The 27,220-nt window shown below is 34.9% G+C and overlaps 1 protein-coding gene across 1 annotated transcript in view; it reads right to left on the bottom strand.

The window, feature by feature from the left end:
- Window positions 1-1,978: 1,978 nt before the first annotated feature.
- Window positions 1,979-27,220, bottom strand: part of LOC126807718 (presequence protease, mitochondrial) — a 32,472-nt gene continuing 7,230 nt past the window's right edge. Inside the window, exons 8-28 of the mRNA XM_056103282.1 lie at window positions 25,570-25,730; window positions 25,021-25,147; window positions 23,710-23,798; window positions 22,933-23,061; window positions 22,400-22,513; window positions 21,966-22,062; window positions 21,593-21,727; window positions 19,541-19,679; window positions 19,212-19,328; window positions 15,947-16,076; window positions 12,570-12,690; window positions 12,293-12,369; window positions 11,553-11,718; window positions 8,069-8,169; window positions 7,066-7,174; window positions 6,192-6,304; window positions 5,964-6,017; window positions 5,668-5,736; window positions 5,183-5,297; window positions 3,900-4,033; window positions 1,979-2,806 (exon numbers count right to left, since the gene is read on the bottom strand). Coding sequence (XP_055959257.1) covers window positions 2,704-2,806; window positions 3,900-4,033; window positions 5,183-5,297; window positions 5,668-5,736; window positions 5,964-6,017; window positions 6,192-6,304; window positions 7,066-7,174; window positions 8,069-8,169; window positions 11,553-11,718; window positions 12,293-12,369; window positions 12,570-12,690; window positions 15,947-16,076; window positions 19,212-19,328; window positions 19,541-19,679; window positions 21,593-21,727; window positions 21,966-22,062; window positions 22,400-22,513; window positions 22,933-23,061; window positions 23,710-23,798; window positions 25,021-25,147; window positions 25,570-25,730 — 2,400 coding nt within the window. The 3' untranslated portion in view covers window positions 1,979-2,703. The remainder of the gene's footprint in view (window positions 2,807-3,899; window positions 4,034-5,182; window positions 5,298-5,667; window positions 5,737-5,963; window positions 6,018-6,191; window positions 6,305-7,065; window positions 7,175-8,068; window positions 8,170-11,552; window positions 11,719-12,292; window positions 12,370-12,569; window positions 12,691-15,946; window positions 16,077-19,211; window positions 19,329-19,540; window positions 19,680-21,592; window positions 21,728-21,965; window positions 22,063-22,399; window positions 22,514-22,932; window positions 23,062-23,709; window positions 23,799-25,020; window positions 25,148-25,569; window positions 25,731-27,220) is intronic.

Here is a 27,220-nt window from a genome sequence, read left to right as displayed (position 1 = left end):
CTTGGTACAACTGGGGCTGAAGCGCATTATGGTACACGATTCGTGTACCAATGGTAAAATGTTTATTTTGTCTTAAATATTGGATATCAAAAGTCCATCTTTTTTCCGGTAAGATCACAACATGAATGTTGATTTAATTTGACAAATAAATCGTGTTTTCAATGTTGAAGATTTTGGATGATATTGAGTTAGAGACTTAGCTACTTTAAATATTGGATATCAGAAGCCCAACTTTTTCAGGTAAGACCACAACACCAATGCTGATTCAAATTGCAAAAAAATTCGTATTGTCAATGTCGAAGAGTTTGGATGATATTGAGTTACGGACTTAGCTACTTTAATTAATTGTTTATATTAATGCGAGAATTATGGGATTTATTGCGGAATGAGGGGCGCAACTCTTACTTGACTTGGCCAAAGATACTGGATAATCAACCACAACCCCCCCCCCCCCAAAAAAAACACCCCCAAACCAAACAAATTCCCGGTTATACATGGGCAATGTATGGAAGCCTATAACTACCATTCATAATTTCTACTTTTCGCCTCTTCAGAACACGAAAGTGGAAAAGTCGAAAATTAGAAGTTACGAAAAATGTGAGGCGACAAGACGGTATACAAGCCAAAATCAACTCGAAAATAGGAAATTAAGAAATAACACACCGCGATAATAGCGCCCCCCGTTTTTTCTTAATTTCTACTTTTCGACTTGCATTTTGGCTTGTATACCGTCTTGTTATCCGTTAGTCATTTAGTTGTACATTATTAGGATTTACGTCACAATTCTGCGACCCGTAGTTCCGTAAGAGATGGTCTTAAAACCAATAAATGTGAGAAATATGCCGTGGATAATTAAAATTTATCTTCATATCGAAGTTATTGTGTTACAACTCAAAATTATCCAGGTCAGTGTATTTACTATGGAGCACGTGGTAATTACGTGTGAGCTATTGAAATGGTTTTTCTACGGCCAATTCAACTATTTTGTTATTTAAGTAGCCAAAATGGAATATTTCATTAATTAATAAATAATTATCATAATATTTCATTACTAATATTTCATTTTTAAGTCAAATATATTTTTTTGGTGTACCCCATGGTGACAAAGTGGTATAGACACGTGAATTCACAATACCATACCATGAATAAAAAACATGAAATATGAATTTACTTTGAAAAGTTTTCGTGCGTTATCAAAAATGACCGATAGTGAAAATTTTGAAGTGGAAGCCCTGCCCTACATCATTACTAAACACAGGTTTTGAGCTCAGGTTGTGATAATGGCAGTCACATATATATTAGTCAGCAACCAATATTTTTTTTTCTAAAGTGGGGGATAGTGGAAAGGGGGCAAAGATGAAAAAGGGAGTGATAGGGGGCAATGAAGAGAGAAAGGGGCATCATTAAACCACGACAAATTTTAGGAAACGCCGCCGAGCTAGCACGTTTGAGCACGGGGAGTGTAGCACCTAAACATTTCACTAAAATGTCTGACAGTGATAAACACCTTTGTATAATAACCCATCAATATAACATACAGCACATGGATCACACACTGTTTAGAGAGAGAGAGAGAGAGAGGGGAATGGGGTTTAACGTCCACTTGACACAAACTAGATCATTTCAGGACTAACATATGGTTCAATTTTGTTTCAATAATTCGCTTGTGCGTAGGGGTCTTTAGCAGTGGGAGGAAACCGCAAGCACAAACCATTCGGCCATCCACCTCTCCCCCCCCCCACACACACACACTCTTTAGACATATAGGAACTGCAGTATTTCCAAGTAACCTATTCATCTAATGCAATGTTGACTGTTTACAAAAATAAAGATTTTATGTATTTGTTTCTTTTCATCTGTAATACTTTGAGACATGTATATCTATATGATGCTCTGCTGGGTTTGTGCTACATAGTAAGGAATTACTAACTGAGTTAATACTAACGGAAATATATGAAGGAAAAGTCTACTAAGAGGTGGGGTGGCAAAAACTTTCTTTATTTCTTTAAAAGAAAATTTTTAATTATGTTTTGAATAATCTCTTTCTCACTCTACTGACAAGCAAATGCCTTATGAACAATTGCATCTGGAAATCATAAAACTACCTTGATTTTAAAATGTCCGACAAAGGAGAAACCGCAAATTTTCAGAATTAAGATATGAAGGAAATATCGTACATTAATGGTTGTATAGCTCTATTGAAATCTAAAAGCACATATTAATGTAATATAAGTGTATAAAGTGATTTACATTCAATTTTCAAATTTTTTGTTGTAATTTCAATTTCTCATCAATTATGTTCGGTGAAATACTGGAACAGTTAGTCCATTTTACACTCATTTTTTTAATCATTATTTTGGAGTTTGTGAATATTAGAATCCCATATTTTCACAGTTAGATAACATCCCTATTGATTGAAATTGACCAATAGTGAGTTAATATTGAATTAAGTCAATCATGACACTAAAAAAGGGTTGATTACTTAATAAATCCCATCTGTCATAGAAAATCAAGATTAGTAATAGTTATTCACACATCTTGATGTCCGATTAGGCATATTTCTGGTCGGATGTTTGCCAATTCACATAGCATATGTCCGGCATATACAGCATATATAGTCACTTGTTGTCAGAACAACAATAAAATGTTATCTCTAATGATAATGTCATCGCTATACGAATAGTATTGATCTGGATTATTTCATCAATCTTTGATAATCTTCCACTTGTCTTGATTAGATCTGATCTGTTCATTAGCTGGACCCAAAAATGTTAAACTTGTTGGTTTTTGATTATCTTTTAAATATCTGAAAATACATTATTTAAAACTATAAAATCTGAACCTATACTATATTCAACTTTCAGCGCACATTAAGAAGTGTTTCTAATGATGTAAGCAGTATTGAATGAGCAATAACATGCAATACTTTTAGTAGAATTTTTGCTCGTGAAATTAATGATGGCATTATATTGTATTAACTATTGTTTTGGCAAGTTGTGGGATTCAAACATATTCACATATATGTACTTAAAATACTTAAATCAAACTAGCGAATGAGTGACGGCTAGATGGGTATATAAAAAAGAGTTATTGGACCAAAACATAGCTGGTTCTATATGTCAACAACATGATAACATATCTCATGAGAAGTTTCTCCAGTAAATTTCCATTACCATATAAGGGTGGGTTTTGACGTCATTTGACTTAATTAACCAATAGCTCTAATTAATTACATCATATTTGACCAATGAGATAATTGAACGTCCAAAACCCACAGCTACAAAAACTATCATATTTGTAAGCAATTGCCAGACAGCAGCTTGATTCCAGAAGGGGAAAGATGTAGCAATTTCTATCAGCAGACTCGCCCATATCGAGTCTGGCCGGCTAGGGTTTGAGAATGACTTTAGTATTGTAATCTACACTATGCTTATATGTATCCAGCTTGATATATAAAATGTAAAAACGAACAGTTGCATTGTTATAACTACTGAGAAGACACACGTCTTAAGAAAACAGTAAGAAGAAAATACACAATGTGAAGGGGAAGCAAAGACAGCTAGGGACAAATTCTAGACGACCACAAGGCTACTAAGATACGTAGTAAGAAAAGTTGCACGGGTCGTACGTAGGATGTGGCGACCGGTTTGCTCAACACCCGCTCTCCACATCTGACAGAAGACCCATGGTGCTACAAACAGGCCTTTAATCAAGTCTTAAACAATAATCAATTTGGGCCACAACAATTGTTCTTACAGAACCTCTATTAAATTTTTATAAAAAAATAATTTAAAAACAAAAAATATTTGGTTGCTAGTCTCAAATTTAATTTTTCAGTTTTTAAATTTTTAACAAACATCAATTACTTTGGCCTTATTTCCTAATTAATTATGGCCTACCTGTTTGTAACAGCAATAATATCATCTCTACTAACAGAGAATAATTCATCTCTTGATTTCTGTCTCATTTCATCGGTTCTCTGACTGGTAAATAATAACATACCTCGTTTTCCTGGTGGTATAGGTTTATCAATCTGTAAACATAACAAATATTATAACTTAATCACTGATGAATATTAATATGGGCAGTAGATCACATTGGATTTCAGGCAGTCTATAAATGCATCATTAGTCATTACTTTACCAATATTTAGAATATAAACTTTACATATCGGTGGTGAGCTCATATCTTACAGAAAATATACATATTTGAATGAAACAATTCTGTTTGCCTTTGTCAGCACTCTTTAGTTTTTGTAGCACTATGATTTAAAGCCACTGGTTGTAGTTTGCATTTTTCGAAAATTTTAGAGATTCAATTTATACAAAGACTTAGTAATGCTGTTCAATTGAATATTAGTTAATGATCGGAGCATTTGATGCACTAGCAACTGACCCACGTCAATAGTCTTCTGAAGTCACCTGTCTTTCCCTGAAGATTACCTATTTCAGGCTTTTTACACTTAGTACCTTTACTCACTTTGTGGGAGGAAGATGCCATGCCGACACCCAACAGACCTAAGTTTCTTTGGGGATGGTGATAAATATAGCCATGATTTGCGATAGATAAAACATTGTCATCACGAAAAGGCCTCTTATGCCCAAACTGGGTTACTGCCAACCACTGATCCTGAGTTCGCAGGTCTTTTTTGATGAGCAACAGGTACATACAATACAAAAGAAGTGTGTTGGTGCATGTCTTCCGCAGATCACAAACCGAGCAGACAAGTGTCATTTAATAGATAACCCAAAGCTTGCTTATACACTTCGAAACTTGCGTATAAACTATAACTTCTAAATTAATAGTCTTAAGACACCCAGAGCCTCCTAGTCTTCAACATATTGAGTGTCTGAGTCAGTTGTCCAAATTTTACTGGATAATCAGCTAGACAAAAAAAAACCCTCCCGGTTACGCATGGGAAATGGAACATTTCAGCTAAAGTCAAGACAGAGTTCCCCCCCCTCCCTTCCCGAAATATATCCCATAATGCATGCATGCTTGACTGGATTTAAAATCCACTGTGGATTTTGGCATATATCAATTCTATCATTTCAATTAGCATTAAAATATTCTAAAATGTAGAGAAGTATAATGTGTACAATCCTTTGTATTCTATGGTCAAATTTCTGATTGGTAAGTTAACTATATGTCAGATGCAGAGATTATTAAACAATAGACTTACCTGTTGAAAGACACCTAGTTTAGCTTCATCAATATCTTGATCTGTAAATTTAGAGTTAGAGGCCCACTGTACACTTTGATTAAATACATCCATTGTTTGGGTGCTGTTAGGATCTCTACAAATATACAAATCATACGATAATTCATCAATATCTATATTGTCGTCAGTGGGAGGTACCTAAATAGATTGAAACTAAGATGAAAATACTGTATTGCCTCAAAAAATTATCTTTGTGACATAACAAAGCATTATTTTCTATCTGAAAGTGGGAGATCACAAGGCCACTCTTACCCTCCAAATTTTTAATTTTTTTTTATCAATTCTCTATGCCCTACCCGTATTTGATTTTCAATAAGATAATATTCTATAACTATTACAATGTTTTACAAAAACATCAAAATTAAAGAATTATTATATTGTCACTGATGAAGATCCTTGGGGGGTACCTTTTTTGTGCACAACTATATTAAAATATAAGATCATACCTGTATGAGTAAAAGGTAAATACATCAGAACTACATGATGCTCCACTTCCATAGGCCCCACCCTTTTCTCTAATGATAAAGAACATAAAAGAACACATTAACAATATCTTGCAGAGATGTACATGTAATATTTAATTACCATGTTAGTATGTAAAAACACAACATATCCTTTTGATAAACATAAAAGAAAATTAATGGATATTGGAAATGAGTTTAGTTATTTTAATATGTTGTATAATAAGGTTCTTCATTTTATTTCTCTGGTTTTACTATTTCAATACATAAATAGGTATTACCTGATTTCTCTATGTAGATACTTTCTTGATAATAGACTTGCCAACACCCTTAAACTAGAAATAATAAAATAAGTATTCAAATTTTGCCAACTTGGGTGAGGACATTGGTTTTGTTTTTTATCATTTTGTAATCCTAAATTTTATATTTTGATTACCTTTCCAACATTCTTGATACTTCAATATTTCTTTTTTTTGTGTTTTTATTCTTTTTTTTATCCTATGACTAACCTTGCAAAATCTTCATGTGTGGACTGGACAGTTTGGCAACTTTTAGCTACGTAGTTTACAGAGAAGGGAAGTTCAAACTGGGTATTTAATGGATTTATCTTAAAACTTTCCTCCTGAAAATATAACACTATTACTTGACAACTGAGTTTCAAATGGGAGAAAATAAAGATCAATTATAGTAACATTCTCAATTATTGTCATTAATATGCTGGCTTTACCTATAAGCTTGGCAGGCAAAAGGCTAGGACCTTAATATCTACGGGGCTTCCGGCCAAGGTGTAGAATATTTTGACACTGTCATAAGTCTTTCTGGAATGCACTGTAGTCTTAAACGTCTGTCATCATCCTTGGCTTTGCTCAATTGTGTTTAAAAAAATACTTTCACCTTCCTCTAGTCCTAAGGTTGGTAGATAGGCAGGGGATGCATAAGTGGAATAGAGTAGGGTCCCTCTTTGTCTAAATGCGACACTTAATAGATATGAAATGGGGTTTAACGTTCTACTTTTCTGCATCGACTTCACTAAGAAAGCCAGGCATTCTCCATACAGTGGGCTATGAGTGGAATTCTGCCTGGAGTGGCACTACAGCCTACTCTTATTTCAAATTCCAACAATCAAGGGTTCTTTCACCTGTACTCCAATATGCAAATGGGACCTCTGTTTTTCGTCCCATCCGAGTTACTGGACACTGTCCTTATCAGACCCTCTGTCCTGCACCACTGTGGAAACGCTAGCTGTATAAATATAAAAGATCTAAATCCTGGATAATGGATTTAAAGGGTTTTAACAAATACAGAGGAAATATAATTAAAATTATATTTCCTCTGTATTTGTATAAATATGTTGCAATGGAAACTAAAGTAACTAAAACTTACATTAACATGATTATATGATGATGAATGATTACCAGGAATTTCTTGTAGAAATCTATCAACCGACTTTACAGCTTGTGACATATGTTCAGGAGTGGCATTAATTAATATCCTGTAATAGAACAATAGCGATAAACAATTGAAGATTATTTAGGAAAATGTCAATTAACACCTTCCATACATGAAACTGATTGAAACGTCAATATCATATTATGAGCCATAGGTGGTCGACATCAGCACTGGCTTGACACGACCAACAGCCAGGTGGAAATCCTTAGTTACTACCGCTGGCCTGAGTAATGTAAAGTCCTTTGTCTTGTAAGCAATCTTTACTGAATGCTGAATCTTTGTCTAGAAAGGGATTATAAGCAGATATCTGAAGTGATAGAAAGTTAGTTAAGACCGGAGAGCAACCATGTAATTTAGTTGGGAGTTGGCACCCGAGGTTGCCAAGCCAAGCTAGGGCCATGGCTCCCTCGACACAAGCTAATTAGAGAGTCTTTAACTATAAGAAGTTTTGTACTTGATATGTTTGAGGAACATTAAAAGTATCATATGAACACTAAAACCCCATTTAATTTCATTTCATTTCTATTAAAGACTATACCTACAAAACAGTGGACAGGGAATAAGCCCATAACTGTACACTGCAGAGACTGTGGCCATCTGTGATAAAACATCATGGATCTCCCAACAGGAAACTAAAAAGTTTGCCATACAGAGTGCCTCACTGAGCAGCCTGATTTCAATCCAGAATGACAACTCAGACCCAAGATAAGAAATCATTTTGGAAATCTGGAAACCATAATGGAATCCAAGAAAAAGGAAAGAACACTAGATATAATATGGATTCAACCACATGTATGGGTTCCACGACTTGCAAGTGATAGACTCAAAGATAGAGCACTATCCCACAAACAAAGTTACAGCATCTCTGAATTCAACATCATTTAAAGTATATCTAGTTTGTTGAATCTAAAAAGGTACAACTATTTCGGATATTCACCTTAAACTGTCTTTATTCAGGATAAACTTGGCTAATTCTTTTAATTTCTCTAATGTTTCTTCCTGGTCAGTTTTTTCTGCTATTTTCTTCATAAATGACACCTAAAAAATCAGGAAAGACATGTTCATGTATTAGTATAGATTTATAGCAAGGTATACAGACAGATTGAAGAGAGAGCATTACACATTATGATTAAGATGTCTGTTTATCTGCCCTAGTGATGCTATAATAAAAAAGAAATGCTAATATTATCCAGTCATTACTGCAGAATTAGCCTCTTAATTCATCTTAAGGAAATTTCATAATCAATAATCCCAGTAGTGTACTTATAGCGCTGTCATCATAATATATTATTGTTGTCACTTTAAGGCATCTGGAAGATTTGACTTCCTGATTTTAATGACATCACATATAAATATAATAATGACGGAAAGTATGTTTTTACCATTTGTTTATTATCAATCACTTTTGCGCACTATATGGCTGTTGATTGTCATTTGTAGGGTGCCCAGCACAGCGAAAATTTTCCCTACTGAAAGTTGAACTGACATGGCGAATGTGTGTGCTTCAGTGGCTTGTATCAAAGTGATTTCTGGCTAGTCACGCGGTGCGATAACATTACAGCCGTAAAAAATCTATTGTTGACGATTCTGAATAGCAGTAATATGTAGCTTTTTGGTGATTACAGCAGCTTTAGAAATTACGTTCGTTTTTTTTGGTTCAGTACAAATAATATCTCTGAAACACTCGGGTTAGGCAAGAACATGATAATAGCAGTAGTTTCATTTTACTTCTGTTATGTTTCGTAAAAAAGTAGTCTTGATTATCCCAGTCTGTCCATCAGACGGAGAATAGTCTAATTTCAAAACAAGGGCACGCGTAACCTATTTTTTACTCAAAAGTGCCCAGATGTTATGGCCGACACTCAACACTATTATTTATCGATGGTTAAATGGTCATAGCTTATTATAAAGTACAACATGACCGTTCATTTAGTGACTAAAAATGTGTGAAACTGATTTAACCCTTTCAATGCTACACGTAAATCCACTGCCTGTGCTAGACCCTTTTTTGAGGAAAAAAGGGGGGTTGGAACTGAATGCCAAACAGTACTTATGGAAGCTTTCATGAAAAATCTTTTTGTCTGTTGGGATGGGCATGAGGTTGGGCTAAGAGGAAAAAATAGAATTTTGGAAATTTGCATAATAATGTAGTCACATGACGTCATGACGGCCATTTTGGATTTCTCATTTCTCACTAAAACTAACATGAAAACGAATTTTTATACGCCCACATTTTCATGTAGATGTATATTGTCGTCACTCCTGTCCATCCGTCCGTCCACAATTGTTTGTGAACAGTCTACAGGTCACAATTTTTATCCGATTTCAATGAAAATTGAAATATAGGTTTATCACCCTAAGATCTCGGTTCCTTTCGATATATGCATGTATCGAACCGTAACTTCATGGATTATGGCCCCTGATTGTATGAAAAATCATGTTTTTGGCTTGTGAACACTGTAGAGGTTACAATTTTTATCTGATTTTGTTGAAACTTGAAATGTAAGTTTATAACCCAAAGATCTCAGTTCCTTTCGATATTCGCGCATATCGGACCGTAACTTCCTGAATTATGGCCCCTGATTGTACGCAAAAACGCGTTTTTTGGCTTGTGGACCCTATAGAGGTCATAATTTTTATCCGATTTAAAAAAAAGTGTTAATATATCACCATTACACCCTAAGGACGACTGAGTTCGAATTTCGTGTAAATCGGCCCAAAACTGACAGACAAAATGGACGCCCTTCATTCTCAAATAGTGTACAAATATGGTATATCAAGGTTGTGGACTCTATAGAGGTCACAATTTTAATCCGATTTTGTTGAAACTTGAAATGTAAGTTTATAACACAAAGATCTCGGTTCCTTTCGATATTCGCGCATATCGAACCGTAACTTCCTGAATTATGGCCCCTGATTGTACGAAAAATCACGTTTTTCGGCTTGTGGACCCTATAGAGGTCATAATTTTTATCCGATTTAAAAAAACGTGTTAATATATCACCGTTAAACCCTAAGGACGACTGAGTTCAAATTTCGTGAAAATCGGCCCAAAACTGACAGACAAAATGGCCGCCCCTCGTTCTCAAATTGCGTAGAATATGGTATATCAAGGTTGTTGACCCTATAGAGGTCACAATTTTTATCCGATTTTGTTGAAACTTGAAACATAAGTTTATAACCCAAAGATCGATATTTGCGCATATCGAATTGTAATTTCCTGAATTCTGCCCCTTGATTGTAGGAAAAATCACTTTCGTTTTAGCTTGTTTTCTATCCATCTCTCGAAAATGTGGGCGTATCCTGTCTGGCACCCGCTGGTTCTCCATGAAATACTTATGAGATATTGTTTTTTTCACTGGATTTTGATAAAGATATATAAAATGAACAAAAATATCAATAGCAGCCATGAGCAATGCCACCACGAACACGCGCATCACGTCTCCCACTGCCATGCCCACGTGCGGATTGCAATACCTTGTTTTCACTTTCACTTTCATCCCCAAGTCCCATATCATTATCAATATAGTCAGTCAATAGATCTACACGTTCGGGGCTCAGGAATTGCCTACGTCTTTTACGATCCAGCAGGCCAGCATTATCAACATCAGAATTATTGTCAGAATCTACTGCAGACACAGGGCTATCGTATTCACATTGGGCTTGTTCATCATGCACGGGAGACATAGCCATGGGCGGAACGTCGCACAACAAATCACACACTTCATAATACCAATCACTGTCCTGACTACTATCATTATCAAGTAACTGGAAACGAATTATGTGTATCACCCGCCTCGAAATTTTCCACGTTTTGGTCAGCAAGACGTCATTCACGACTTCGTCGAGAGAGTATCGTCTACGTTGTCACTATGCACTCCGCCATTTTACGGTTTTCCGCTTTGAAACATGTGGAAATATGTTCTAGTGTATAGAAAATACAATAGATGGGCACTTGCAGTCACGGTACTAATTTTAGCAAGGGATTTACTGAGTACACAGTAATACCGGGTACGCGTATTTTACCAACATTTTATAATACCCGGTACTACCGGGTAGACGCAATGAAAGGGTTAAGGCTTGGTATATATCTAAATATTGTGGTGTAATTATCGAGATATTTGGAGATATTTATTTATGGTGAGACACCCTATCATTTGGAATATTTTGAATTTCTTGCAAACTACAATATGGTAAAAGATGAATCTCTAAAAGGAATATCAGTCCAAAAATGGGTTATATTCTCTGAAGAAGATATAAACAGGATTTGGTCAAAATGTCTGTAAAATTTGGATTAAAACAGCCAAAATTGTGTCAATACATATCATAGATTCACAATAAATAACAAATATTTAATTTGTCACTTTTTATGGCCATTTTGACCAAATTTTGGGGCCATTTAGTTTTCATGTGTTAGTTACCTGTGTCATGCCATTAAGAGTTTCTGATAAATTATCAGCTGGTGATAGAGAGGCCGCTGAATGACCCATGGCATATCTATGACCGGAATCAGCCAATCCCATAGCTAAATCACTGGCTTCCATTCTAATTAATGTTGTTAAACGATTTAAATCAGAAAAGTCAGGCCTGAAATAGAATTTAAAATTCAAGAAACAATACCTGTGAAAATTATATTGTATGCCATGAAAGAGCCATTAGTCTTCCTCATAATCTGATGTAAAGATCTTGTATGTAATAATAGGATTATGTACTGGTTGATCGTAATAAGTGACTAGATCTGGCTAAATAAGATACATGTTAAAGGTCCCTCATTTCAGATATTAATCTATTGAACTTTTTTCCATCAAATTTATATTATTCTTTTTTGCCCAAAGCCTAAAGGAAATTATTGTTATGGTTTATAGTATTTTAACGTTAAACATTCAGCACAAAATATCTTAGTCATCTTTAAAGATAAATGTGTGTATATCAGAGACCAATTTAGAGGTTTTTAAATATCAAATTTAACTCTGTGTATAGTTATGCTGTGTTATTTTGAATCCTGTTTTATTTTTCCGTAACTGGTCACACATAGCAAAGTAAAATTTATATTTTGATTTACAAATTGCTACAACGAATAGTTGAAATTTGAATAAAATTTGAATTAAAACAAAAAAAATATAGGAAGGCTTGATTAATAGTGACCTTAATAAATAACTACCTGTTGAATATAGCAGACCATAACTCTAATAACTTGTCTACATTCTTATCTAAACAATAGGAGTTAAAATGGAGTCCCTGAAAAAAGAAAAGTAATGAATGGATAACCTGTGGTGAACTGGAGTGATATGTGGTGAATCTGAGTAAATAGATGATCCATGGGGGATTAGAATGAATAGATGATCCACAAGGGATTAGAATGAATAGATGATCTGTAGTTAATTATAATGCAGGGATAATTGGTGCTGGATCAAAATAAATGTATTCTATAAGTTTACCTTTTCATAAGTATTAGGTTGTGTATGATGTGGGGATATTAATGGAGATGTATCTAAACCTCCTGTATATAATTCTATTTCTTGTGATAATCTTTTATAATCATAATCACCAGCTCCCATTCTATAATATTAAATTATATATATAATTACATACTCAAGGCATAAATCTCCCTTACAAAATGAACTGAACATAAAATTGGTATATGATGATCAATTGTATAAACCCAATCAACATGTTCATAGTATGATCGTCTTACTTTTATGATCCAGTCAAAGATCGAGTCCCATTGATACAATCAAATAATATTAATAATAATAATAATAATAACAATAATAATAATAATAAATGTCTGGCTACTCTGTGGCGCTTTACAATGTAAATATGATTATAAAAAAAAACATACATGTATATACAAAAAAACAAAAGAATACAAAGGAATAGTCAAGTTACAATATACAAATGGAAAGTGAAGCATTTAAATTATAGCTCAAACGTTTGGGTAAAAAACAGGGTTTTTAGACGTCGTTTAAATATAGCCAAGTTTGGACTATTTTGGACATCCAAAGGCAATTTGTTCCATTCTTTTGGTGCTGCGTATGCAAAAGCTCTCTCACCAAATTTTGACTTCTGTACTGGACATACAAGTTGGTTTATATGAGATGAGCGTAAGAAACGAGAAGGTACATATTGTTTAATCAAATCGGATAAATATGATAGTGCCAAAGGATCGTTTAAACAGTTGAAAGTGATTGGTGTTAATTTTGAAAATGATGTGTTGATTAACCGGTAGCCAATGTAACTGTTTTAGAACAGGTGTAATATGGTCAGATGGTTTGGTGAGAGATACAATTCGAGCTGCTTTATTCTGGATTTTCTGTAGCTGACTTACAAGCATTTTAGGAAAGAATACAATAATGAATTACAATAATCTAAAGATGACATAACAAAAGCATTTATTAACATTTTAGTGGTATCAATTTTGCCAAAGTTATACATTATGTTAGAGCTAAAGTTGCCTATTACAGGTTTTATTTTGGCTTAAAATGTCATATACCTATTATTTCGATAACTATTTATATGACAAGTCTATAATCAACTCTCTAGACGATCAGATGGGTCGAGATTTAAATGGATTAGAACCCCTACAAGATTATAAAATTTAACGATCTCAATTGTCAAGTACCATTGCTACGATAATAAACAATCTACCCTACATCATGCCAAACACTTCAAACTTCAAATGCTCATAACTTCCATCAGGATTAAGTAATTTTACTGAAATTTTTAATACATGTATATTCATTTTTCATTGTCTATTTTTGAAATATTATAGCAGGATTGGCCAGCTCTTTATCTAAATCGTACATAATGCATCTTTAAAGACAATCAATGCAGTTGATGATCGAAATCTTGATGTTGATCCAACCAACCCAATCAACAGTTAACATTTTGCAATCATATATTATTTTAATAAAACATGATCATATATTATTCTAAGAAAACAAGATCATATATAATCTTAATAAAACATGATCATATATTCATTCATCATAATGGAAACCCTAGTGTTGTTCCAACCAACTCACTACAGCATTTATAAATATTACAAATGTATGTGATGTCATTGGCATAAACTACCGGTTTAGTTTCCATATTGACATTAATCTGATTTGTTAGTTCAAGAAACAACTTTTTTTCAATAGTGCTGGATCGATACCTGTGCGTCACGCATTTTTAGTCGGGTCAAACAGAGGCTATTTACTGGTAGCATTATATAACTTTATTATATACTATTCAAAAAAAGTAGGGGATATTTGATTTTTAAGTGTTATTAAAGTCACCTAATGAAACTGACGAAGAAACAAATGACAAAATGAAATGAAGTTCACATTCATCGATTTATTCCAAATGATCGTTAGACTAAGTAAGGCACAGACTGACCATTATAAGGGTAAAATGATACCCGGGGTCAAACAGCAAAGTTACCACAGCATCGCAACCAAGTCAGTAACGGGTAAATCCTCCTCTGTTTGCCAAACAAGCATTGATCCGACGTGGCATACTCCTAATGAGACGTCTAAGGTCATTTTGGTCCAGATTGTCCCATTCCTGTTGCAACGCAGCAGCAAGTTCTTGGACATTGGCAGGACGTTGTTGACGTTGACGTAACCTCTGTCCAAGCATGTCCCAGACATGCTCGATGGGGGGGGGGAGGTCGGGACTCAGTGCTGGCCAAGGTAATGTGGTGATGTTCTGTTGTTGGAGGTAACCTGTAACGATCCTGGCCCTGTGACATCTTGCGTTGTCATCCTGGAAGATGAAACGGCGGCCATGACGTCGTGCGAACGGCACAACATGGACTGCCAAGATGTTGTCCCGGTAGTACTGGCCTGTAACACGCCCTGCAACAACATGTAAAGCCGTTCTTCCAGCAACAGTGATGCCTCCCCACACCATAACAGAACCACCCCCAAATCGATCATGTCTGATGACGTTAACGTCTTGGAAGCGCTCGTTTCGACGACGCCACACCCTCCTACGTCTGTCCAAAAAATCAACAGTGAACCTTGACTCATCTGAAAACATCACATTGCTCCAGCGTCGATTATCCCAGTGTTGACGATCCCTACACCAACGACGTCTTGCCTGAATGTGATGATCTCTCAAACAAGGGATCACGCGAGGACGTCGGGCGCGAAGGTGACCCCTATGCAGTCGATTCCGAATCGTCTGGCCACTCACTCTCACACCAGTGTCTGTTTGAAGACGAGCGCTGATCTGATTTGCTGTGATGACACGATTTCTCAAGGCCAAGGTACGGATAAATCGATCCTGGGCTTGAGTTGTCACCCTTGGTCGACCTGGGCTTGAGTTGTCACCCTTGGTCGACCTGAGCGTGGTCTGTCCTGTACAGATTGTGTATCACGGTATCTGGACCATAGCCTGCTTATGACAGACTGAGAAACATTCATCGTCCGCGCCACAACCGCCTGTGTTGTGCCGATCTGTAGCATGCCAAGTGCACGTAACCTTTCATTTTGGGTAAGCCGACGCATATCAAAATTTGTTTTCTGGTCACTAAAACAATTAAACTGATGTTTCCACCCTGGAATTCAATGCCACAATGACTGTAACATTCAAAGTCAGAGTCGTGCAAATCTTGGGTTGGACCCCCATGATGATCCCAAGCATCACCTGCATTCCATGCGGTAGCTATTGGTGCGTTTGGGCGTCACATGTAACTGGAAATGTTTCTTCTGTTAGGTTCTATAGTGACTTTTTTCGTAGTCATTTGCATATTTTAGTATTATGCCCCCAAAATCAAATATCCCCTACTTTTTTTGAATAGTATATTTACTATCTAAAATATACTTACTGTGTTAAAATACTTGAGAAGAGTGTAATATAGGGTAGCAGATGTGACGGTATATTATTTATATTACATATCATACGTATATAGGTAACTTCATTGGTAGGTTGTATGCTACATAATACTGGTACCCCACCTGTTATTATAAAATATAGCAATGGTATATTATTTATATTACATATCATACCTATATAATTTAGTAGGTTATCTAAAATAATAATATATCGATATCCAACTTACATGAACCATTACATAGAGTTTTCATGATTGTTATTAAGCCGACACCACAGAAAACTTATAATCAAAAGTGTTCATTAGATATACTAGACAGTAATTCAGACAATTAAATAAAAAGCCCTTAGTTAGATGGAGATGCCATTTTGAGCTTGACATTCATGGATATTCAGCAGTGTTTCAGATGAGGATAGGGACATGAAATCAATAAAAGATAGGTTGCCAGGCACTAAATCGTCTGAGCGGTCAACAAGGGTTGTTGCATATTCATTCTTTGGAATATATTGGGGGCATTTACAAGACAACTTTCATACAGATGATAACTTTTGTCATTTGAACGTTCACAAGATTCACAAAGTAAAACAAGGGCCATAACTCTAGAAGTAATTGACAGAATTTGCTGAAATTCAATAGACATCCGTTTCACAAATTTAAATGATGCATATAAATATCATACACATTGGATGATAACTTTCATCAATCGAGCATTAACAAGGTTCAACAAAGTGAAATAAGGCCAATAACTCTAGAAGTAATTATTGTAAATTGCTGAAATTCGTTAGGCTTCGTCATTTCACTAATCTAAATGATGCATAAAAATTTCACAGATAGGATGATAACTTTTGGCATTAAAGAATTCAAAGTTCAACAAAGATAAACAAGGGCCATAACTCTAAAAGTAATTAACGGAAATTGCTGAAATTCAATAGGCTTCTTCTTTTCACTAATTTAATAATGCCTATTTTGCATTAGATCGTTCACAAGGTTGAACAAAGTGAAACAAAGGCATCAAATGACGCATATAAATTTCTACAGATCGGCAGATAACTTGTGATGTTAGATCGAGCGTGAAACAAGGGCTATAACTCTAGAAGTAATTAACGGAAATTGCTGAAATTCAATAGGCTTCTTCGTTTCATTAAAGATACATTATGGGAGATTAGATAAAGAGCTGGCAGTTCTCACTATAATAGTTAAAAACTAGATACTATAAAGGGAATTTGCTGAAAATTTCAGTCAAACTATGAACCGATATGTTAGCAATTGAATTTTCGCCTAGCCTCGATCGGTAGGATATAAAACATAGTCTCGATTATCCATTTAATAATTAAATTATGAATGGAAGTCGAACAGCAAATCGGAACCTAATCCAATAAACATCGCAGGCTAGCGAGTTAATTAAGGTCTGGATAAGTTCATTTAGGCCTAAAGAAAGACCTGCAATAGGCAGATTTAGTTCTTGCATAATGTATGTTTAATCTAAATAATGCATATAAATTTCACAAAGATCGGATGATAGCTTTTGATGTTTGAGCGTTCACTAGGTGCAACAAAGTAAAAAAAAGGGCCATAATTCTAGTAGAAATTATTGAAATTAAATAGACTTCTTCATCTCACTAATGTTAACAACCTACATAAATTTTTAAAACAATCGGATGACAACTTTTGGTGTTATTCCACATTTCGATGTGGGCGTATAAAAATAATTTAAAATTTAGCCAGCCATTACTTTTTGGGAAGATTATTATTTCCATATTTGGCTTCCGTATGGCATATTTTTTCAAGACGATCGATTAAGAATTGTGGCCTGTAGGCGACACACAGACACACAAAAAGAAAATGGGCGTGGCTCTGTCCCTGAGGGTTGGGCACGCACCCCAAACAATAGGGATGTTCCTTTGGGTACAAAGAATAAGTATGCAGAGTTTCGAGATGATGCGTTAAGAAATGTGGCCTGTAGACGACAAACAAACAAATACAAGAAATGGGCGTGGCTCTGCCCCTATGGATCGGGCATGCACCAAAAACAATAGGGATCATCCTTAGGGTATAAGGAATAAGTATGTAAAGATTCAAGATGATCACTTAAGAATTGTGGCCTGTGGGCAACACACAGACACACAAAAAGAAAATGGGTGTGGCTCTGCCCCTAGGGGTTGGGCATGCACCCCAAACGATAGGGGTGTTCCTTAGGGTACAAAGAATAAGCATGCAAAGTTTCAAGATGATACGTTAATAAATGTGGCCTGTAGATGACAAACAAAGAAATACAAAAAATGGGCGTGGCTCCTCCCCTGGGAGTCGGGTATGCACCAAAAACAATAGGGATCATTCTTAGGGTATAAGGAATAAGTATGTAAAGTTTGAAGATGTTCACTTAAGAATTGTGGCCTGTAGGCAACCGGACACACCCACACACACACACACAGGGGCGACAGCAATATACGTCCACATTATGAATGTGTACGTATAAAAATTGAAAATATTTTGTCTTTGTGTGTATGAAAGATGTAAAACTGCTTAGAATTCATTACAGAATAGTAAATTAAATTCTGACTATGGCGGCCACTCTGGGCAGAGATCTATTCTGAAAGTAGATAGTTTTCTAGGTGCAGAATGTGGAATACAATTACTGTTTATTACTTAGTAACATTTTGATATCGGGGGTTGGTGGCCGAATAGTTAACGGTGCACGGTGGATCAGAAGATCTGTCATTGATGATAGATGGGGTTTAATGTTCACTCGACACAAACTAGGCCACTTTGCAAGTAACATATGATTCAATTATATTTCAATAATTCGCTTGTGCCTAGGGGTCTTGAGCAGTGAAGGAAACCAGAGGACCCGGAGAAAACCCATGGGCAATCAAAACCACCCCAGTTGACTCAATGACAGACCTTATGATACAGCGCACACATGCTAACCATTCGGCCATCCAACCCTCCTCTGTCATTGAGACAAGAGGCGTGGTTACGATTCCCTGCTTGTAGGAGTAGGGTTGTCTGTCTAACCTTGTGGGTTTTCTCTGGGACCTCCCATTGCTAAAGACCCCTATGGGCAAGCGAATAATTTAAATTAAATTGAACCATATGTTAGTCCCGAAATGATCTAGTTTGTGTCAAATGGATGTTAAACCTCTCTCTCTGTATTTTCCGTTCGATTACTGAATGTCATTAAAACAATTTATGAATGTAGACTTTGGCAGTTTACATGCAATAGAAAATATTTTAATCACACATCTTTATAACTTTATACCTAATGATGTTGTTTCAACTGGTTCAGGTTTAATTTTTCTATCAAGGTCAGCTAGGGTCAAGGTTGGCAGACATGTCAAATTTTCTTCTTCATTCTGTTTCTGCATTAATTGTAAACCTATTTATAAAAATATAAACAAAATATCATTCTATATAGAATATTTCCAAAAGATCTTTTAAATAACTTAATTTGTAAATGTAGGATAGTATTTTCAAGTCCTAGTCAGACATTGCAGCATAAATAATTATGACACTTTCAATGATTAGAAATCCTTATGATAATGTTTTGTTTCTAATTATAAAAAATATCATTATTATTAATCAAGTTACCTCTGTCATATAAAATCTGTTTATCTTTATCACTTAATTCTTTTACTTTCTTTTCTAATCTCTTCTTCTCCTCTTCCTTTCTCTTTTCTTCAAACTTTTCATCAGGACTCATTGTAAGACTGAAACTATGGTTATTGGTCTATAAAAAAATAATTCTGTGAAATGGAACACAATGATAGCTACTGTATGTCTAGTCATTGTTTCCAATATTTGGCTGGTTAGCTGAAAAGAGCTCTGTTTAAATTTACCAAATCAAACATTACTCTCCTTAAAAAAAAAAGCTCTCCTAGTTTGGACATGGTGAGGGATTTGGTAATAAAGGAGTTATATCATAACAGGCCAAGAAATTTCACTCGAACGATACCAATCAGTAACGTGCGGTCGCGCCACCTCAAAAACATGCGACCGATTTCCTCGTTACGCAAATTGAAATATCGGTTACGTTAACAAATTTCATTAACAGATTTATTCACATTTGATCAATTTTTATACAGGATGACTTGTGACATAGGTCTAAATTATTTGTATTATAGCACAAACTCCATTCATTCATTCTTGGCATTTCATTTCTCCATCTTACCGGTACTTTGACAGATCACATATTTTGACTTTGACAGATCACATATTTTGACACCACGTAGGCTATTGACCAGTTGCAAGCAGGTTGATGTAAAAATGCCCCTCATCCCTAATTCATTAAATGATTAGTTATGCCATAAATATTTGAAAGCATACCTTTGGATTTTCAAACACAAATTGAGAAATGAGTTTGCATGACTATTTAACATGTCGGCTATATTTCCAAAGAATTTACTACACGTGTTCCTTTTCAGTTTTCACTATAGCCATGCTGTAGTACCAATGACCCGTATGTATGTCGTGAACTTTGACCCCCTTCCCCAGCATCGCTCAAGCGATAATGTAAACGATTTTACTGCCCTGTCTATTTTAATATTATTTCATGACATCAAACTATCTGTTTCCTTTTGAGACTTTGTGTGTAGAGTGCCGGGGTTTATAAATACTGTTTGTCAATCAGTCCCTACCTATGAGTGAGGCTATCTCATGCTACGTGCTTGGATGAATGATTGCAAGTGACAAGTGTAATATGAAGTACGCATGTAATCTTCAGTGACCGAAAACAATGTGGTAGCTACCATTCCTGGTTTTTAAAGGTCAGATATGATACAAAAACGAAAATCCATTAGTAATTTTTAGAACCGATTCCCCTCATTATTAAAATATAGAGAGATTGAGTCAAGTGGAACATTTTTTTTCTAACGTTTTATTTTTTAAATGGGGACACAGTGGGATTTAAGTCATAAACACTTAACCTCAAAATATAATATTAAATATAAAAGAATATAAATTAGTCAAGTTATTTCTTTAAAAAATACATTCACTGCAAGTGGAAATGAATAATAGCACCATTTAAATCTGGATAAAACATGAAAACAGCGCAACCATTTCATGTAACCAATTGGTTACGCAATAGTCATCTGACGTAACCAAAGAAAATGGTTACGCAGAACATAAACCCGCAACCATTTTTCTGGTTACGCCAAAATTTGAAATTTCGTGGCCTGTCATAATAAGGAGAGTGATTCCTTTCATTTATATAGGCATCAGATCTTAGAGAACAAGATTTATAGTCTATTCAGGTGTTTATTACAGAGTGACTTTTGACAATTTGTCAATAAAATAATTATGGGAAAGTTTTTCAGCCAATTGGCATGGGAATAAAGATTCCATTTGAATATGCCACTAAATTAAAATGATAAATTTTTGGACATGTTTTAGTGTTTTTTTAGATCTATAGGATCTATGAATCTTGCAAATTAATATATTTTCTTTTATTTGTATTTTTCCCGTTTCCCACTGAAGACAGTAGCTAATGAATTAAAAATTGTTTTGAACATATGTGCCAGACTATTCAAATATATTTTGTGAGCGCTATATACTTCACTGGCTTGTTTGTTTTTAAGCTTTTAAGAGAAGACTGTCCTCAAACCTAGCAGAAGAGTTGTAATTGTTAAAAGTTAATAACCTTACCTTGAAATACTGATGAACTTTATCTTGTAGAAATGCTGGATTATCTGCTATTTTTTGTTTAAACATATTAACATGTTTGTTAATCTGTAGAGATTCTGTTGGATTACCATCATGATTCCATATAGATGTTACTGCCTGAAATTCAAAGACAAACGTAACATTTACGGTTTCATACAGTATTACAGAATAAAACAGAGAATAATCTGGTTAGAACTTCTGACATTTTAATACAATACAGTTCAAGACAATACCTCTTCTTGGGTAAAAAAAAATAATTTAGTAGTGAGCATAAATTTCATTTCAGTGAAGGTGGTCTCTGTTCATGACATATTATATTCTTAAAAAATAAACATGCCACAATAAAAACTATTACCATTGATAAACCCAAACCAAAATTCCCACTCTGATGTTTTTGACCAAGTTCAATTTGATGTAACACTGCATCTATCCTTTCTTGTTCAAAACCATCTCTAAAATAAATATACATCCATTATGGCATATGCCTTGAACGATCAACATATGACTCACATAATTACTAATAGAATGACTCGATTCCATGACTTACATGTGTGACATGACCACACAACTTACAAGCATGACTTGTACTCACACAACTTACAAGCATGACTTGATCACATAACTTTAAAGAATGACTTATTTTATGTTTTGCCTATTGAAATTGATCAATGATATGATCCTTTAAATGAATGTGTACCATGACCATTAGCTTGGTGCTCTACTTTGTTATAAAACATTTTTACAGGAGTCAACATACTGATGAAGAATATGCTCTAGCATGTAACTTACTTAATGACTTTATCAAAGGTATCTGAGATTATCTGAAACACTTTTTCTTCATCTTGCTTTGCTATTCCTTGTAAGCCTACAGAAAACACACTCTCTTTTCTATAGCCATCATACCTACAGATATATACATATAACTATATATTAATGAAATTCCGCCATTTTAAAATTTGAATATGCCATAGTTTAACTCCTGGTAGTATTCATGACATTACTATCGCTTTACTTAAGGATAACAATATAAATAACATGTATCAACTATCATAAACATGATAAAACTCATGAAAACCACACACCGGTAAGTTTTTAAATGCTAAAAAAATATGTAAGACATTTAAATGAAGAATTGTTATATAGCGATAATTGGTCTAGTGACAGTTGCCACATAAGCAAACGACAAGAAGATAACATCTTTCTTAGAACAAATATAAAATGTTCAGGGTATGCCTTTCATTCTGATACATTGTTATGCTAAATTCACCATTATTGCAAATTATTTGAATTCTTAAATCTTGGACGGTTCCTTTTCTACTTACCCTAGAGTTGGTGCATAATCATTTCCAATATTAGCTTCTAAAAGAGATTTATAAAATGGTGATGTTTCTCCTCCTACTAAAAGATGTCCTATAATTGACAAGGTGAAAGCTTCAAAACTATCTGTTGCACTGAAATCATAACAAAATTCATGAATAAAATTTGATTAGAAAATAAGATAGCTTTTAGAGTTGATAATACATGTAATTACAGCATATGTCTTCAAAAATGACTATCTCTATTTGCAGAATTCTCAAAAGTGAAAAATTATAAGAAATGCACAAAATTTGCTGTTTTTGGATAATGTATACCGGTAGTAAAGCTAATGTTGCACTGAACATGTACAGAAATAATATAGATCCTATAGAGAAAGAGGGGAATCACGTGGCTAAGGGGGGATCACGTAGCTAAGTGGGTAAGACGCTGGCTCACTAGCCTGGAGGCCGGGTGCTCGATCCCTGCATCGACCGAGAAAGTTCATCCAGATTTTCCGGCATGGTTCCCCCTTGTCAGTGATGCAGGACGGAGGGCCTGACAAGGACAGCTGTCTAGTCCTTCAGATGAGACAAAAAACGAGGTCCCGTGTATACATTGGAATGCACGTACAACCGGGGAATAAAACCACGCCAGTTGACTCAATGACAGACTTTATGATACAGCACGCACGTGCTAACCATTCAGCCATCCAACCCCCCGATCCTATAGAGGGGCAGGCTGTTGAAATAATGGACAATGCAGTCAGCAAACTGAAAGTTGCATATTATTATAATTCAACTTACTCTCCTAGAAGATAACTGACAGAAACTGTTGTCTGCTTATTTGGATCTGCAGCAAGTGGATCAGGTGCACAATCTATTTTACCTTTTCTCTAAAACATATAATTTACAAATACAGCTTACAATTTTCAACTATTGTTTATCTACAGACAAATATTTTAATATGTCTGCCATTATCATTCCAATTCCTCAGTGCTAATTTTGTGTAGTTGAAGGAATGCACTCCTGTGGATAATTTCTTTATTATTTTTTTTTTTAAATAGTAAATAATAATTTTAGTAAAACAAACTATAATATTTAAGTTATTTTCTTGAAACCAAGTCCACAAATTTGCCAAGGAACCAATCAGATGAACTGTCTCCTACAGTCTGCAAACTTATATATGTAATGCTATAGAGCCTATATACTGTAGAGGTTATTTAAGTTCTCTAAAGATGCTGTGGTTAATGTATCGAAGTCGTTCGCTAGTACCACTGACAGCGAGAACTAGGCTAACAAGGATATATCTGGTAGATTAAAATCAGGCAATGACATCAGTCTAGTAATCCAAATATGGCAAACCCATGCGTTAGAAACGTGGACACCTGTCCTCCTGGGTGCCATGCAGCTGACCAATCAGATAAAGGCAGTACCTGGTCCATTTCCCCGGGGTAAGCCCATGACTCATGCACGTATCTTCTTTATAAGAGCGAGCGCGATTAAGTTTCTTTAGACATCATTTAGACACCCGACAGATTTTAAAAGGGGAAGATGTAGCAAGTTCTATCAGTAGACTCGCCCTAGCAAGTTGGGTGGGGTCGAGAGATAGAGAGAATGACGTTAATTGTAATCTATACTTGTAACCTATGTATCCAACGCTTGACATAAAAATGTAGAAACGAATTGTGGTATTGCTATTCCTGTGCATAACCATAAACTGAATAATTGGAGCAAGATGCAAATTCACAACGTGAGCTGTCAGAGTGACATTTAAAGAAACGGTTTGACGGCTGAGACAAACATATATACACCATGTTTAAAATGGAGTCCAAGAGTAAAGAATTACAAAAATAACCATAGACTATAATAGATGATCACAAGGCTATTTAAATATGTAGCAGAGAAGAGTATGCGTCACATGTTGGATGTGGGGAGTTCTTGGTTGAAGAACTTATAGAACTGCATAGTGCTACATATATTGTGTCAGTTTTCTAAAGGATTCAGATATTTATGTCTGTTACAATCCTAGTGAGATTCAATTTCTGATATTCTCTTGAAATTCTAGGCCTTCAGACAAATATTATTATATTGCCAGATGATTACATATTAACTTACCGAATTTGTCCATCGAGGTTCAAATGGTACAGAAGTGTTGACGGATATTTGATTGAAATGTTGTAAATACTTATCATTAATGAACTGTAAATGATCCTCTAGTGGAAAGTTACCATACGTGAAAAAGCTAAAATAAAATCAAAAGGATAGCTTACACATTTTATATAAATTAGTAGTACCGGCAATTGAATTTCACCCCACCCAACACCCTTCACCCTTTTATTTACAAAGATGTGAAAACGAAAGTAGTGATTTGTTTTGTAGAATAGATTTTCTTCTATGGCATCTTTAAAATGAGTCAGCGAAAACAATTATGAATCAACAAGTAAAACACAAAATCTAACACAAACATAGACTGCTGCACACCAGCACCAAAGTTGTAAGTGTTAAATCTAAAATGATATTTAAAATGTAGTACACACTTTGTATTCAGCTAGTTTGTCAGACCTCTAACACCCATGAGCAGCAAAGTCATAAGTGCTAAATATGCAAGGAAGAAAGAGTACATCCTATACATCCTAATTGAATAAGGAACAAGTATTAACTTACCGTGAATTACTAGGGTGATAATGCGAGGCATGAAAATCTTTAAGTTGTTGCCATGTTAAATCTGTTATATATTTAGGATCACCACCTGACACCACACCATATGTATGACTGGGTAATAATTTATTATATGCTTCTTGTGTATATATACTTCTGGAACTAGACTGAAAATATAAATATTTAAGGCCACACAAAATAAATGTCTTGTTTCTCGGGCAACTGACAGCTGAAACTGTAGGGAGGGAGGGCGGTTTCTTTTTTTTTTTTTACTCATTGATGGTGCAAAATAAAATTTGGCTATTGCTGAAAATTGTTGGGGCGGGAGGGCGGTCTTTCTTTTTTTTTTTTTTTAAATGAGAAAGTCATTACTTGTTTACGTTTTTGCTTTCCGTTATATTCAACTTTATTGTACATACTTAAAACATAAACCCAAAATCAAGTCTACTAAAACACTTAGACTGAACACTGACTGAAAGGAAAATAATTTTCCATATTTAATTCACATAATTGAAATTGGTTTAAAATAAAATTCCATACGACTATGTAATAGCCCTCCATAAAGACAACAATATTTTTAAAAACTAAGCCTCTTTCACCAGGTGTATCAAAAATAATAATCATGGTAAACAGTATTTAAAACTAAATCTAGTATCGCCGGTTTATTTATAATTATTTACCGAATTCCAACCAATGCATGTCACACCGTGTCATCGGTATTGGAGATTGCCGGAAATACTGTTTCTTGGGATATTCGGTGTGTTTCTCAGGATATTCGGTGTTCTATCCGGTGTTTATATTGAATGACTATTTAAATCTAACTAACAACTGGTCAGTAAAACCATCAAATCGGTAATCCAATTATTATTTTCCGGATTATCGAAACTACCGTAAATGTGCTAATAATGACCCAGATTCTAAGGTATGCATTATGACGACTATCGTCATCGTATCGTATTCTTAGCTATAATTAATTAACCTGTTCTACGGTTCATTATTTTATCAATAGGATTTTCCAAACAAGGACCGACTGAAGCCGGCAATAATGAGCCGATTACGATCGAATGATTGAAATATTGTCGCCAATGACTTTTAACACGAATCAAATTCTAGTTTATCAGGGGAGGTAATTAATATCACGTGATACAAAATGGAGGTTCTTTCGATATCAATAAAAAAGGCAAATCTGCCAAACTTCGCCATTGTTCGGATAAAAAAGACAGCATGTTCATCTGAATCAGTTTTAATACATTTGAATAGATATACATGTATGGCGGATGTAGGTACATGCGGGATATTTTTTTTACGACTTGCTTGTCGATGTGCGGGCGGGCGTTACATATTTTTTTTTTTTCATCAAGACTAATAAATAGACTGCACGCGCAACCAATTTTGCGTGCGGGCGGTGCCCGAGAAACAAGTTATTTTATTTGTGTTGCCTAACACTGTGTATTGCTTGTGAAGGAATATATTGAAGTTTATCATCTTTATTTTTTGACTATAGGAAATTCTTACAGTTTTATAATTAAGTTCAGACTTGATAACAACAACTACCATGGTTTTCAGAAAGGTGTCTACCAAGCATCTCAACTACACAGAAAATATAATAATCCTATGATGTCCTCCTTTGAAACATATAGTAGTCCCCATCAAAACC

Source organism: Patella vulgata, chromosome 9, assembly GCF_932274485.2.
Source record: "Patella vulgata chromosome 9, xgPatVulg1.2, whole genome shotgun sequence".
NCBI lineage: Eukaryota > Metazoa > Mollusca > Gastropoda > Patellidae > Patella > Patella vulgata.
Note: the sequence above shows the minus strand (reverse complement) of the source record. Positions and strands in the feature narration are given on the sequence as shown.